Consider the following 16,313-nt stretch of genomic DNA (forward strand, 5'->3'; position numbering starts at 1 on the left):
GGACCTATTATGGACCCGATGTCCCCAGCTAAACTTGCCTGGTTTAATAAGGTGATGCAAGGTTAGGGACTTTGAATGGCTTTTTCTAGCATGTCAGGTTTTGAATCCTCGAGAGGCCACGTTGGAAAGCACTGTGTCAAGTTAGCAGTCTGCTGTGATCAACTCTGAGTTGTTAAGCCTGTAAACGGCTGTGAAATGTTGTAAGACTTTTCTCCACTTAACTAGCTGTTGAGAGCAGTCTGCGGAGGGTTCACCCACTCTCCTCAACCCACAGCTCCCTGCGTGACACTGCAAAAGGACAAACTTTGCTGTAAAGCTCATTTAGTGAATTGTGCTTCTTAGAAATTGATTTGGTTTAATGACAGAGAATAGTGGGGACCGCTGTTTTATTTAGACAGGACAGCAGGAGCGAAAATTCTCTCTAATGGAACTGCCTTCAGCCACTGACAGGTTTTAAAGAGTTTGGAGGGCTGAGGCATATGTAACAGTTAAAAGGGCTGATAGCTAAATATTTCATAAAGCTGTCATCACACATTTCTGTATGTGTTTCTCTAGGTTTGGGGGATTGTTACGGGTTTTTCTTCTTTTTTATTTTATTTTTCAGTTACTCTTTTTTCTTTTTAATTGTGGTGAAATACACACAACATTAAATTTACCATCTTAACCATTTTTAAGTGGACAGTTCAGTGGCATGAAGGACATTGTGCAGCCCTCACCACCTTCCATCTCCAGAACTCGTTTTCATCTTGCAAAGCTGAAACTCTGCACCCATTACATAACGACACTCTGTTTCCCCCCATCCCAGCCCCTGGCAACCACCATCTTCCTTTCTTTTAAATAAATAAGTTCCAGGATAGCTTCGTTGCCAAAATTAAATACACACCTTTCAAAGGATGTTTAACATTGACTGGTATCAGCTTCCTTCATTTCTACTGTTTAAATGGGAGGCAAACCCAAGCTCTCTGACCTCAGAATGGACTGTGCTGCTATTGGCTGAGTTTGGCTGGGACCCTCGCAGGCTGGGGGGAAGAAGGAGGCCCCCTTTCATTAAGTAAAGAGAGGAAAAGGCTTCTGTTCCATGGAACACACCAGATTGTGGTCCTACTTGGGGTTCAAAGTGTGTCATACAGACTTCCTTATTTTTAAAGCATTACCTATTTTGCAATGGGATTTTTACTTTGCTAGTATGTGAGTCAGGATGGGTTGGATTATATTATAGGAAGCAGCAAGCTTCAACTCTCAGTGACGTACCATACCTTCTCCTTCCTGCCGTGTGTCTGATGGAGGTTGGCTCCAAAGCTATGCTCCCCCTGGACGATTAGGAACCCAGGCGGACAGAAGCTCTATCTTGACACTTGCTTCTGTGACTGTAGCCAAAGGGGCGAGAGTGAGGTGAATCAGGCTTTTGTTGAGTAGTGACATGTGTTGCTTCTACTCACATTTCATTGGCCAAACCCAAGTGCCATGGCCATGCCTGGCTTCAGAGAGGGCAGGAAAGTTCTACCCTCCCATATTCCAGGAAGGCAGAGAGCTTAAAATGTGAGGTGGCCATGCTCAAGACCCTGCAACTAGAATTTTAGAGCAGATATTAGGAGCTGGGGGACAGGATCGGTATGTCATATTAAAAAAGGAAAAACAAAGCAAAACACTTTTGTAAAAAGCACAGGATTGGTGGAGATGGGGTTTATAATAAATTACTTCCTAAGTAATTTAGGAAGTGTCCTTCCTAATTTTGCTGGGCTTTTGTTTCTCCATCAGTAAAATGGTGATGCTGAATCCCTTCTAGATGAACATTTTTATTTAAAATGTAAGTTCCTAACATGTTTTAGCAGAGCTTGTTATCAGAGGTTTAAAATCTTTCTATCCATTCATCGGGCATCATGTCTGGGGCACAGGTATTTCTTTTCTGTAGTCCGTAAGTTGGGGGATGGGGTCTGGGAGGCGGAAGGTTCTAACTGAGCAGAGATGAGAGGTGTGTTTTGAGGAAATGGACGTGGGCCACCCACCGAGCCTCGAACTGCCTTGTGTTTGTGCAAGAGTCATAGTCTCTCCCTAGGGCCGTGTCACCTCTGCAAGGACCGCCTCTGGATGGCCCATGTTGTCCTTTTAAAATGGGTGAAAACACCGGCTTCCCAAAGCCTGAAAGCTCCTTGTGTCCACCGAGCTGCGCATACACAGTGGAACGCGTGCTTTGGGTCAAGGAACCAGCTTTTTATCAGGCACCGCCAGGCGCCTTGGAGGACAAAGAAATGGTGCCGAAGGTCAAGCTTTTTGGAGCTTCCTTTATAGTCCTGTAAGGATAATTTTTAATGGAAAATTGAATATGAGGTATAATATTTTAGAATAGTGATAGCAAAATTATGCTTAAATATTAGGGTAATATATCTTAGAGGGATTTTTCTTGAAGCTTTCTATTAAAGTGTAGTGTATACACAGAAAAGTATGTCTTTGGATAGTGTTTGACAGACTGAACACACCCATGTCACACATCCATGTAACCAGCACGCAGATCAAAAAACAAAATGCAGGCTGGGCACGGTGGCTCACGCCTGTAATCCTAGCACTCTGGGAGGCCGAGGCGGGCGGATCGTTTGAGCTCAGGAGTTCGAGACCAGCCTGAGCAAGAGTGAGACCCCGTCTCTACTAAAAATGGAAAGAAATTATCTGGCCAACTAAAAAATATATATAGAAAAAAAATTAGCCGGGCATGATGGCGCATGCCTGTAGTCCCAGCTACCCGGGAGGCTGAGACAGTAGGATCGCTTAAGCCCAGGAGTTTGAGGTTGCTGTGAGCTAGGCTGATGCCACGGCACTCACTCTAGCCCGGGCAACAAAGCGAGACTCTGTCTCAAAAAAAAAAAAAAAATGCAGCGCTTCTTTCCCATTGCTACCCCTCGCTCCTCATTCTCACCAAAAACCTGCTGTCTTGACTTCTAATAGTGTATATTAGGGTAACCTGTGTTTGCACTTTATATAGCGTCCTACAGTACATACGCTTGTGTGTCTGGCTTCCTGTCTGCAACATTATGTGTGCAAGATTTATTCGTCTTATAACATGTAGTTGTAGATCCTTCATTTTCAGTGCTGCGTAGTGTTTCATTGTGTGGTTCTGCCACATGTTCATCAGTTCTGCTGTTGATGAGCATCTGCATAGTTTCCAGTTTTGCCCATTACGGACTATGCTGCTGTGCGTGTTCTGGTGCGTATATTTTGGTGAGCACACAAGTGCATTTCTGTTGGGTATATACCCAGAGTGCATTTTCTAGGTCACAAGGTGTGCATATATTCAACTTTCGCAGGTAGTGCCAAACGGCTTTCCAAAGCAGTTGCACCCGTTCACCCTCCAGCCAGCAGCCAGCAGCGCATAAAAGTTCTGGTTGCTCCATATCTCCGCCAGCACTGGGTATTTTCACCTTGGAAGTTTTTGTTGTTTTCTTTTTTAGGAAATAATCCTCATGAGATTATTTCTTCATCTAAGATGCTTCCTTTCCTTATAAAAAGAAAGGGGGGGGAATAACCCCACCTAACAAAATAGTTGCACATTCTGAGGCCTCAAGAGATCCAGTGATGAAATGCTTTACAGTGTAAGAGGCAGGAACAAGCTTGGCGCTTTCATTTATGGGCGAGGGTCTTAGGCTCTTTCTTATGTAACTTCGAAGAGAGATGTAAGGACAAAGTGTAAGATAATGACCTTCAAAGAGGAAATCAATATTAAAAATTTGAAGCAAATTTAAAAGTTAAAGATGAATCTCATATACAGACGTGGTTTTTTTTGTTTGTTTTGCTTTCCTTAAGTTTCCCAATCTATCAGTCTTTACCTATAGCCTCCACAGTCTTTATCTTCTCTCCTCCTCCCACTCAATCCTTAAAAAGTGATTCCATTTGCTTTATCAGGTGATGATACTTCTGCTGTTTCTTTATGAGGATGTGTAGCTTATTCAAATCTTTATCCACAAGCAATTTTTTTTAATAGTGTAATAACGGCTAGATCATTTAGGCATGTCCAGTGTGAGGTGGCTTTGTTGGCAGACACCATTTTTAATATTTGAAGCCATTTCTTTTGTGGAATACAAAAGTGATGGGATTCCAAAGTAATACAGATAACAGTAGTCCCTTGACTTAAATTTCAGTTGCCAGTCAACATAGAGTAATGTGCTGGTGGGTACCATTAATAGAATTTTGTTTACAAGCCATTACTCAAATGAGTTAGAAAATTGAGAAGGTACATCAAAGGAAAAATAAATCAAATTTTTGTGCATGAAAAATGATGTGAGTAGCTACTTTAGTACTGTAGTGGCTAAATAGACCATTTCTTTAGATGGGCTAACTTTGGAGCATTTACTAAATTTCTCTGGGCTTCAGGGAATACTGGAAAAGTCCAGCACCTCCTCACTTATAAATACTCATTGATCGAGTTCTTAAAGAATCATGAATAGCAAGTTATTACACACGTACTTTCTCCCCAAAACTATTCTGACTTTTGCCTTTCAGCACACCCCTGAGTCGCACTAATCCCAGTTTGAGGTCACCTGTCCATCGAAGGGTGTCACCCAACATTGTCTTCATACCCTTCTCGAGTATGACCCTCGGACGGAGCATATGGAGTGTTGCTGGGTGGCTGTGATTCTCCGACACTCCCATGAGGTCCCCTAAGACAGTATTTCTTCTGGCTGCTTTGAACCACTTCCCCCAACCCTAGTGTTGTCATTGGTGCTTAACACTGGGTTAGGACCTTAGGATTTGGGTTGCAGTGGTTCACTGGAGGCAGGGATATTGTGGCTTCTTTGACCACTCACACCTCGTAACTGACAGGTACTCTCTGGAAATTGACCCTCGCTTCACAGCAACCCTCTTGGCTGGAAACCAAGCTGTCAAGCGATGTAGGAGCACACGAGTGAGTTCAATAAGTACATTGGGTGAGCAGACACTGTGGCTTCATTCAGTATGACCCTTGGTGTGAGTGGGGAGCAGGAGTCTGACCTCAGACTTCTTGTTATCAATTGCCTGAAGGAGGAGGTCAGGTTAGCCTTACCCATGGGTGTCTAGACCTGTCCCTTTGACTCCCAGGTATTGCACCTCTGGAAAGGCACTCATTCCTTTATATTAATTTCCTAAAAGTGGCTCCTTCTTCTTGCCCCTTCTGCCCCGTGCAGACCACCAGCCAGACAGAGCTGGAGAACTGGATCACCGCCATCCACTCCGCCTGCGCAGCCGCCGTCGCCAGGCACCACCACAAGGAGGACACGCTCCGGCTGCTGAAGTCCGAAATCAAAAAGCTGGAACAGAAGATCGACATGGATGAAAAGATGAAGAAAATGGGCGAAATGCAGCTGTCTTCAGTCACTGACTCAAAGAAGAAGAAAACTATATTAGATCAGGTAATCATCGTTCTTCCGTGTTTAGACCCAGGAAGAATCATTAGGTCTTTAAAAAGTTGTGTTTTTTTTTTTAGCTGCCTTGGAATCAGGAAACACAGTTGGTTATCTCCTCGACAGCTTGTCTTCCAAGCTGCTGATTTCTTTATTGTGACTGTCAGTTTTCTTCACCCTTTGTTCGCAGCTGATTGTTATGAGCTGAAGGGAACAATATTCCATTGAATGAAAGACAGAAATCCAATAGAGGAGCCTTCCAGCTTCCACCAGTGACGTGCTCTTCTAGAGGATCTCTGTAATTAGAAAGTCTGTGTTTCCGTTCCCCGTGTTATCAGACTCCCTTGGAGCTCAGCTATGGGGGCATTCATTGCTGACTCCTCAATAAGTTTAGAATTCTATTAGTAAATTTGGAGAAGGTGAAGTGCTTTTTAAAAAAGTATACCTATCGTTGCAGTATATGACCATAAGTATAGTTCACACTAAAAAGGAAAGATTTAGTGAAATGAACAGAGGATGTTTTTGCCTTCTATCTAGCTGTTGTGAAGTCAGTGATAGCCACCTGGTATCAATTATGTGAATAAATGATATTTAAATCATCGAACAGTTGATGACGTTGCCCAGCTTGTGGTCTTCCACATTTCTCTCTCTTTCTCTCTCTCTCTCTCTCTCTCTCTTTTCCCTCTGTTACCTGACACTGTATTTGTTTTTTAAATTGAGGCAAAATTCACATAACATAAAAGGAACCATTTTAAAGTTAATAATCCAGTGGCATTTAGTACATTCATAATGTTGTGCAACCACCACCTCTATCTAGTCGTGAAACATTTTCATCCATCCCAAAAGGTAACCCCGTACCCGTTAAGCAGTTGGTCCCCTCTGCCGCTGGCATTCTGTCTTTATGGATTTGCCTATTTTAGATGTTTTACACGAATGCGATTGCACAATACGTGACCTTTTGTGTCGGGCTTCTTTGAGCATAATGTTTGGAGGTTGATCCACACTGTAGCACACATAAGTACTTCATGCTTGCTTTGGGCTGAATATTTTTCCATTGCATGTGTACAACACGGTTTATTCATCCATTGATGGACATCTGAGCGGTTTCCACCCTGGGCTGTTGTAAACGGTGCTGCCATGAACATGTGTGTATGCTGATACTATATTTTAAGTCAGAGTAAAAAGAGAGATATCAGCCATTCGTCATCATCTGTATCATTGTCAACATTCTTGAGCTTTCACTCTCTGCCAGACTTTGTACTTACTCTTGCGTTATCCTATTTAAACATCACATCAGCCTTAGGAGGTGGGTATATTTTACTGCTTTGACAAATGAGGGAATGTCTCAGAGACATGCTAAGGTTGGAATTCCGTATTGCAGAGTGTGGGTCTCCACTGTCTAGTGCTGGGCTTCCTACACTGTACGCTGAGCCACCCACCTCTTCCGAAAAGCTCTTGTCTATTTGTCTCTGGCCTTTAATTCACCTCACTTTTCTTCATATGAAAAGTCACCTCTTGATAAGTCATGCAGTTTTCTGTTGCTAGAAGTCTCACATTTTATCTTCTTCTATTTGCAGCCCAGATCTTGGAGTTGATAGAGCTATAATGCCCCCAAACATGAAATCTATGATAGGAGGGAACAGAGCAACTAATAATATACTTTCTATTTCTCATGCTGAATTTATGACTGTAGATCTTTGCAGAAGAAACACGTGGACCTCAGAAACTTAGGATACCTGTTTATTCCTTAGGATTACAATGAATACCTTTACAACATACAGATTTGTAAGATTTGTGTAGGATATAATTTGTTAACATTTGTTTTCCCTTTTTCTTTTCCCCATTTTTCACTACTGTAGATCTTCGTTTGGGAGCAAAATCTTGAACAGTTCCAAATGGACCTCTTTCGTTTCCGCTGTTACTTAGCCAGCCTTCAGGGTGGGGAGCTGCCAAACCCCAAAAGGCTACTTGCTTTTGCAAGCCGACCGACGAAAGTGGCAATGGGCCGCCTTGGCATCTTTTCTGTGTCATCTTTTCATGCCCTGGTGAGTAGAAGCTAATGAACTTTTGGAAAATATTAATCTTGACGCTTAATCCTGAGCAGAACTTGACAGGAGTCTCTTAAGTGTTTCTCTAGTTTACTGCCATGTGTAGATTTCTGAAATGCGCTCAGTTTGCAGTGGATGCAAATTTTCATTTGAATCTGTTCTGAAATTTATTACTTAAGCCTGTCTCGATGGGACCTAAGCTATTGTGCAAAGAAAATGTGAAAGGTATTGTCTTCAGAGTTGTTCACCTGTAGTGTTTGTTGATAACTGTTGACATCTTTAGGCAGTTCATGATTTGAACCCAAATACATGTTTTTTACATTAACTTTATGGAAATGGTGAGTGGCGGGCTCTCTCACATCCATAAATGTGTTCTTGTTCACTCTCTCTGTCTCTTAATCACTCACATACACATACACCATATACTGAACACAGATCTCTTTGGAGATCTGCCTTTCACTCTGTTTTTATCATTGTCTTGGTGACCATAAATACCTGATGCATTAGAGGAAGGCAGAGAATGTCCACGGTTTGCCAGCTGAACGTATGCATCACTCGAGGAAGGACATTTTCACCTGACCTCCAGAGCGGCAGATTGTGTAGTTGTGTGGTGTGTTTATAATCTGTAATTTCATGTACTTGCTAAATTGTGAACAGCTTTATGTGCTTCTGGCTCCTTTTCTTCTTAAAAATTGCTGTGCGAGTAACATGGTTTTAGCCGATCCAAGTCGACACCCACTTAAAATGTACTGCACCTTAGCACATTTGCTATGGAATGAAATGTTACGTCTCAGGTTCCAGAAACGGCTTTGGAAAACCTTAGCTGTTCTGTTCTGTCTTGCCTTGTCAGCTGTACCCTTCAATTGAATTCAGAGCTGTAATTCAGTCAGAGGCGTTTGTATTCTTTATAAATAGATTAGCATCATCATTCAGATAATTAGGGGTAGATTTACATTTTTAAAGAAGTCTTAAACCAATTTCTGGAATTATTAAAACTGGCATCCTGATTTGTTTTGCTAATTATAGCTCAGCTCTTGGTCTCCCTGGCTACCACCTCTCCATATAGCTATTAAGTCCTGTTTTTTCAGTAGTGGTGGGACAAAGTGCTGTGATAAATAAATCTTGCATACGGTTTTCAGTTCCTGTCTCTCTCTAGATCTGTTTCTCTGAGACCTGGACACCAGTTTTTGACCTAGCCAAATCTCAGTTCGCCTGTTCTACAAAAACACTGGGATAAAAATTCTTATTTACCCCCTTGTCAGAATGTCATGTATCGAGGGAGCATTTTTATTAACAGACCTTGTGATGTCAGTGAGGGACCATCTGTATTAATTCCAAATCCTGAGCATCTCAATGGCTCCTTTCTTTCACTGTGGCTTGCTGGGGTTTGGAGAAAATAATTTCGCTTTCTACCTAAAACTTGTATGCTTTAATTATTTTCTTCAAAGCCATTGGGTCTGACCTCTCTGAGAAGGTTCTTGGTTTTCATAATTTCTCTGCAGACCTTCTAATTTCCTCCATCTCAATGTCTGTGATTTGCGTGTACTTTTCTTTTGGTGGGCAGGCTATTAAAATTTGGCCAGCTAAAGATGGGGGTGGGAGAGTTAGTAAATCTCTTAGGTTTTTTTGGTCAGTGATTTTAAGGAAGAATATTTAATTCCATGTGTTTCAACTCTTGTTTCTCTGGTTTTTTTTTTTTGCTAGCTGCATCAGTGATGCAAGTCTGGGTGTTTTGATCCGTGCTTGCAAACTTCTCTTTTCTACGAGGGGTTTCATTTGAGACAGAACAAGTCACTCGAGCCTACTGGGTGTCTGTTCCCATTGCTGTCCTACCTCCCGTAGAGGATCCCGGGCAGAGAGTTTTATAGTCTGATTTATTGGACACTTATTTTTTGTTCCTCTTCTTCTTGTCATTTGACTCCAGGGATTTTTTTCCCCTCCTTGGGGTTGAAATAGTCTTCAATTTAGCCTTTGTCCAGGAATTTTTTTCCCCTTCTTTTAAGTGGGGGAGGAGTGGGGAGGAGGTGTGAGGGTGACAGGGCTAGGGGAGGAAATTGGAGCTACAATTGAAGTACCATTCACTAGGAGAGCTTCCCAGAATGCTGAGTGATTTGCAGTAATTAACTGAAGGGTCCCCGCTGTACTCTTTGAAAGAAGGTTATCATTGTTCTTGTTTGCACAGATGAGCAGAATGATAGAGTAATCAGGTCCGGGCCACAAAGGGAGGCATTGTCTGGGCAAAGATCATTGAGAAACTCTTGCGCTTTTGTCCAGTAGTTCTCCTGCCAGCTTTTCTTTTTCTAAATCCCTTTGCTCAGTTTGAGTTATTATTGTCTCGGGGGTAGTGGTTACTTTTGCAGTTTACAAGGCCCCAAACAGTTTAGAATAGTTCTTATGAGAACCTTAAATAAGTCTGCTAAATAGACTCAACTAACTGGTCTGCTGGTAACGGAGAATATTTATGGTTGCACGAATTTCTCTTTCATGCTCATTGTTTTTAGTAGAGACGGGGTCTCGCTCTTTCTCAGGCTGGTCTTGAACCCCTGACCTCGAGCGATCCTCCTACCCTGGCCTCCCAGAGTGCTAGGATTACAGGCGTGAGCCACTGGGCATGGCCCATGCCTTTTTTTGCCCCCCCCTAAAATTGCAAGCTAAAGAGTTACTTTTGAATTGTTGTACCCATGTTATATAGGATCTCTGCTTTTGCTTTTTAATGTTTATTTATTCATTCAATCATCAAATATTTGTGAGTGCCTGGCATATGGCAGTCCTTAGCCTTCCGATTAGGGTTGTAGTGAACAACACAGAGATCCTGTCCTATCAGAGGTTATAGTCTTGTGGCATATAATTTTATTTATTTACTTGCTTTCTCATCCATAAGAAGTAAGTAAGCAAGTAAATAAACACAGTAAATGTAGATATTGATGTGTGCTGTAGGAAGAAAACAGAATAATACATATTGACATACGTGGCTGCCTCTGTATATGTATATGTATCTATTTATGGCTGGAATGATTTAATTATAAATAGATATATAAACATGAGGCCAAATGGACATTTTTTTCTCTAGAATTTTATATTTAACGCCATTTCTTCAGTGTTGACAGAGTCATGTGAGCATGTGTGTCAGCATGTCATAATGTATTCCTTTACAACCTTTGTTTACTTTGAACGTAGAAAGTGATGAAAACAGAGAGGAGAAAACTTTTACATATTTAATGTTGCCTTTGTTTTGTAATTTTTTTCTGCACAGCACATCCAGTGTAATCGTAGCTTAAGGTCTTTCTCATGAAAATTCCCACCAGTGTCTTGGATACCACACTTTTCTACGCCCTGATCTGGGTGTTTTTACGTGCTAAGCTAAGAAAACGCAAGACCTCTCAGCTCCCTCGTCTTCCTACTTTGGTTTGGGACCAAAACGCTTCCCCCTAATACCCTCGCAGAGAAGCTGTTTTGAGTCCTGTTTTTAATGTGCGCGGGGGTCCTTGCCAACCCACTCACGGGGCTTCCACGGTGTTTACACCGTCACGGCTGAGAACGCGGAGAGACATGCCTTCAACCAACGCGCTGACTGCCGGGGAGGCCCCTGTGTTGCCCAGCAGCGCTTCAGCCCCGAGACTGCTGCCAGTTGGCATCTGTCACACTGGGAGTTGCCCGTGTGGGAATCTATGACAAGTGGGTTCCAAGACATTCACCTCTAGCAACAAAAAGTGGGCGGGGAAGTTTCATTTCAAGTCTGACTGGCTGCACCTCCTGCCGCTCCCTTTTTTGAAAGGCGAGCGTGGGTGGCCTCTTGAGACCTCCTGGCAGAAGTTCCCTTAAGTTCCTGGGACTTTGCTGACAACCTGTAGGATAAAGTTTAAGCCTGAATGTTTTGCCTGGGAGGACTTTACGGAGTCGGAGATTGTACTTCAGCAATTATCACAGTGGCAGATTTAAATGTGGGGTGTTGCCCTCTGAAATGTTTCTCCGGGTTGCTGGCACATTGCAAATATCACAACAGAGTTTAGTGTTGTTTTTTTTTTTTAAAAAAAACTTTTATTTTCCATTTACCTAAACATAGGACATGTAAGTTACACAAGTCTGATAAGGTGGTGTCACCATTTTCAGGGCGCTAGACCCCTTCTTTCTTGTCCTGCCACCTTGAAAAGGCTTCTCTCATGATGAGGACCTTCCTTTCATCGGGGAGGAGGAAGGCCCTCTCGTCCTGAGGACGATTTGTGGAAATTGCAAATAGTTTCTCTACTTATGTCCCATTGGCTGGAACTTAGTCACAGCCCTTCCCCGGCTTTGACTGACTGGCCATGCGCTCAGCTACATTTGGGATTTCTCTCACTGAGACTGAAGACAGAATGGATATTGGAGGCCAACTATCACTCACCTCATAAAGAAAGTGATTTTATATATTCTAAGAAAACGAAATAGAAGAGGTTGGTAATTGCAGATTTCATATGGAATCCCAGGAACCAGAAGCTGCTGTTTGCCACTCTTTTTGCTGACACACAGGCACCATGTTCGTTGGAATGCAGGAACAGCTCCGTGGCATTTGGGGAGGATCTCAAGAAAGCTCGGCTCATTCACTGGACGCTGTAGTTCAAGCCTGTGGCTGGAAGGATGTCTAAGTCTTGGGAACATAACATATATATTTTATTACATTATTTTAGATGATGATTTCGAACAAGGATTGAGTTTGCCAACTTTTTATTTCTGTTCTGAATCCATGAAGCACTCTCAAAGTCCCAGTGTGTCTGAGTCATGGATTAAATGCTCTGGGTAGTAGAGCCAGGATTGGCTGGTGTGATGGAAGAGGGATTTTTTTTTTTAAGGGTGAGTCTTAATGGGGACCTCGAGGTGGGTGGTCCTGACACATCTCTCATCTTGCCATCCTCAGGTGGCAGCGCGTACTGGCGAAACTGGAGTGAGAAGACGTACTCAGGCCATGTCTAGATCCGCAAGCAAGCGAAGGAGCAGGTTTTCTTCTCTTTGGGGTCTGGATACTACCTCCAAAAAGAAGCAGGGACGCCCAAGCATCAATCAGGTAGGCTCCAGAGGGGGTGAAAGACGGGGGGCACAGATGTGCTTCCTGGCCGCCTCCTGCGGGGATGTGTGTGTTCCTTCACTGACTCTGAGTGGTATTTAAAATCAACTAGTCGACACAAAGAAGTTAGTTGTGCTAGACACTTTCACTAGATAATGTATCCCCACAACACTGCACTCAGCTATTAGTCCATCACCAAGCTCTAGTCTCCCACCTGCATCCTTTCCAAACCCTGGTTAATTACAGACCTACAGAAAGTGTGCGATTCAGCCTGAGTCCTCAGGAAGAAGCGGGGTGTGACGATGAAGCCAAGTGGGCACCTGAGCTCGGAGTCTTTTTAAGCTGCCTCTGGCCTAGGATCAAAGGCAGCCTCGGGGGAAATCTGATTGTTTCTTTGCCTTTGACTTTTTGGGGTTGACATTAAAATGGGCAGTTCCTCTGCCTCCCGGAATGATGAGTCAGGAATCCAAGCACACTCCCTTATGCTGTGGCCCCTTCTGCTCAGGTGCGCGGGGCTGGAAAGGGATCTCAGTACATCAGTAGGCTGGCGCGGTGTCGGGCCTCTGCGGACCGCGTGCTGCAGCACTGTTCTTCCCCAGTAATTTCACTCCTTCACTAGCCAAGGCCACGCTCCCGCTGACGTTACCTCTGGGAAACTCACTCTCTGTTGTTGTCATCCTTCCCCTTTGGCTTTGAGACATAAATAGCTCCAAAACTGCTTGTTTAGATTTTAGGGAACAAAGGCACACGAGTATCTATAGTCTTTTGGAAGAAGGAGAATGTCCAATTGATGGGTGACAGTGGCTGGAAAGTCAGGCATTGAGCATTTTGGCACCATGACTAGGCTTGCTAGTTTGAAATATCCACCCTGGACCCTGGTGCAAAATGAGAAGATGTCACAGACGGACTTGTTAAAGGGATCCCTCCCTATTTGCTCTGACAATTCCAGCCATTAGTTTACTTAAGAAATGAAGTTTAAAAAAGAGATGAATCCTGAAAGCTCATGCACTGAGTCCCTTCTTAGCTGACCAACATGCTCACCGTTTAAACGTGATGATTCTCTGTCCCTGACGGAAGCTGCAGGAGACCCCGTGAGCAGATGATAAGCGAGTGTGAGAGTGAGCGTCAGGGTGTTTGCCCCGCGATCTTTTGGGGAGAGTAGAACATCGAGTTTGCTACCATGGGTGTGGCTCTTATGTCAATCTGAAGGAGAAACCGTTTGGAGGAAAGTCAATATTTCATCAGAAAAATCACATAAGAAACTTGATCGTTGGCCATTAAACCTGCAAAAGGAGGACATTAGCAATCAGCATTTCTCCCCTCCTTTTGGAGAAGCATCCTCTGTCATTATAGATGACTCAGACCACCGCTATAAATGTATGTCAGGACTTCACAGTTTGGACTTGTGTCCTATGCAAACCCTTAGTTCGTGTGCTTCCACTTTATTGGGACCAGGTTATGCTATAGCCCATTGCTACTGAAATATATGACTGAATTTAAATGAATTCAAGAGAATGCTTTAACTTTTTTTTAAATCGAAGGACAGTGTAATGTCTTGTGAGCAATTCTTATAATTCTTTCTTAAAGTAAGAGTTCCTAAAAACTTTTTGCTTAGCCATAAATACATCGACAGAAATTTACTCATTAGTTCAGTAGTTTGAAATGGACAAAAATTGTATGTTTTTCTATGTTTTGTTTGCATGGAGGGAAAGGCTTTTTCTTAATTATGTACATTGGCCTGACAGTACATGCTCATTTTTTTGGAGCCAGTACATAAAATTTCTTGTGTTCATGTATCTGGGTATTGAGAAGCTATTATGATTTTTTTTCCACACCTTTCAGTTAGCAAGATTCACTGAATTTCAAAGGAGAAACAAACTAATGTTTTTTAAATAAAACCTTTTCTGCTGTATTGAGGTAAAAAAAAATAGCTATAAGTATCTCCTCAAATTCTACTAAAGGAAGGATTACAAAGCAAACTGATTATAATTTACAAATATCTGATCAGATACATGAGGGAGAGCGGAAATTCTTCATTATGAATTTATTTAGTTCATTGCTTTTGTAAGTTTATTTTCTTTAAATTTAGATAAGTATCCAGATCTAAAAGCAAACTTTTTTTCCGCCTCCACTGTCAAAAATGTGGGAAGTGGTCTAGAGACACGGACATGTTTTTCACAGTCTTCTGCTCCCATAAATTATTTTGCCTTCTTTGGGATTTGCAGTAGGAGTATCTGAAAACGTCTGTGATGCTTTCTAACAGCCATGCCCATTTCCCTCTCCCTCCGTGTTTTGTTTGCTCTGTTGCCCGGATTATTTTTTAAGATGCTACTTTTATATACGCAGGTGTTTGGAGAGGGGACTGACGCTGTAAAGAAATCTTTGGAGGGAATATTTGATGACATTGTTCCAGATGGCAAGGTAAAATAAACACGTGCTCCTTTTCTACAAGTACCACAAGTGCATCAGCATACACACAGTGCAGTGGTTCTCAGGCTACTAAACTTAAGTAGACATAATATTTAAAACTGAAATGATCAGTTTTTAAAAGTTATATAGCAAGTCAACAAGAGATGAAAAAATCATTCTATATTTAAAACTCAGTGATAATAAGAACATTCTCCTGCCGACATAACATTTTCCATACTTATCATTTGATGTGTAAGTTTCCAACTAGAATATAAGAGAAAATTTGAGTTCTAAGTAGCTGAATATTTTATGCTGTTGCTGATTCCTTTTTATATACAACTTCTGTTCCCAAGAGGTGAGTTCTTATTAGCCTCCCTCTCTGCCCACACATGCTATTTTGCTCCCGTTAATTTCAAAGAACTGTTCTGATAGTGTGTTCTCTTAAAAAATATGCATTTGCCTCCCAAGTCAAGTATTCAATTAGAGATTCACAGACTTGGTTCAACCTTGGGCTTGGATTTAATAGGGACTTTCAAACTGCTCTGATTGAAAGCCCGTAAAGATATTGATTTTTTTTTTCTTGGCCCCCTTTTTTTTCCAGTCTCTAAATAAATGGACATCCCTAGTTTTCAAGACCCTAATAGTGATTCAAGCAGACTCTTTGTTGGGGGAGTTCTCATGTTAATAACGTGATCTTGATCTGATCGTCTGATTCTCAGGCTCAGCCCCAGTATGTCAGAATTCATCCCTCGGTTGCCATGCAACCGACCAGTGTCGGTCACCGGTGGCTCAGCCCCAGGTTCTCGATGGAGCTGAGCCTCAGAAACCAGAGTGCAGCGCAGAGTTCTGGCTACTGGAGGGGGAGGAGAGAAGAGTGGCCGTGGGAAGGCCTTTTCTCTCTTTCATAGCCAAACAACTCGGGCATGATGTCATCCTAGATACAAAGGCTGCTGTCCTTTGAAATACTCCTCTTTGGCACACTCCTTGAGCACCTGTCTCTGATGAAATTTGAAGAAATGAAATTGTGGTACCTCCATGCAAGCTGAGCATTGTTTTTTGTGTTAGCACAGTCATTTTTGAAGCTGGCCAATTCATCTTGCACACCATGATTAGTGCACTTGCATGTTGGGATATCCTCTCTAGCACACAGAACCTGGAAACTGCAAGAGTTTTCCCATAGTATTTCTTTGTAACTCTTTTGGTTTTCCAACTTTCCAGGATACCTCTTTATCTCATTTCCTGCTTAGAATGCCTTGTTCTCAAAGAACAGTTTGAATGCAAAATTTGGGCTGATCCAATGCTAAAGGCACTTATTTATTTAATATGGCACATGGAAACAGAGTTGGAAGATTCCAATTATAGTTAATGGGATTTAGGCAAGTTGATTGGGTTTTGACAATTCTTTCCCTGGGGTCCAACTTCTCTGTAAAAGCAACACTGTTTAAAGGC

The 16,313-nt window shown here is 42.4% G+C and overlaps 1 protein-coding gene across 9 annotated transcripts in view; it reads left to right on the plus strand.

Moving 5' to 3' along the window:
- TIAM1 (TIAM Rac1 associated GEF 1) overlaps nt 1-16,313 on the plus strand; it is a 353,935-nt gene that overhangs the window by 257,427 nt on the left and 80,195 nt on the right. For 8 of the 9 annotated variants that reach the window (XM_069472356.1, XM_069472358.1, XM_069472361.1 and 5 more), the window contains 4 exons: nt 5,154-5,378; nt 7,229-7,414; nt 12,309-12,455; nt 14,802-14,876. In XM_069472356.1, the coding sequence (XP_069328457.1) occupies nt 5,154-5,378; nt 7,229-7,414; nt 12,309-12,455; nt 14,802-14,876 (633 nt within the window). The remainder of the gene's footprint in view (nt 1-5,153; nt 5,379-7,228; nt 7,415-12,308; nt 12,456-14,801; nt 14,877-16,313) is intronic. The other variant, XM_069472365.1, reaches the window with a different exon arrangement.

Source organism: Eulemur rufifrons, chromosome 7 (genome assembly GCF_041146395.1).
Source record: "Eulemur rufifrons isolate Redbay chromosome 7, OSU_ERuf_1, whole genome shotgun sequence".
NCBI lineage: Eukaryota > Metazoa > Chordata > Mammalia > Primates > Lemuridae > Eulemur > Eulemur rufifrons.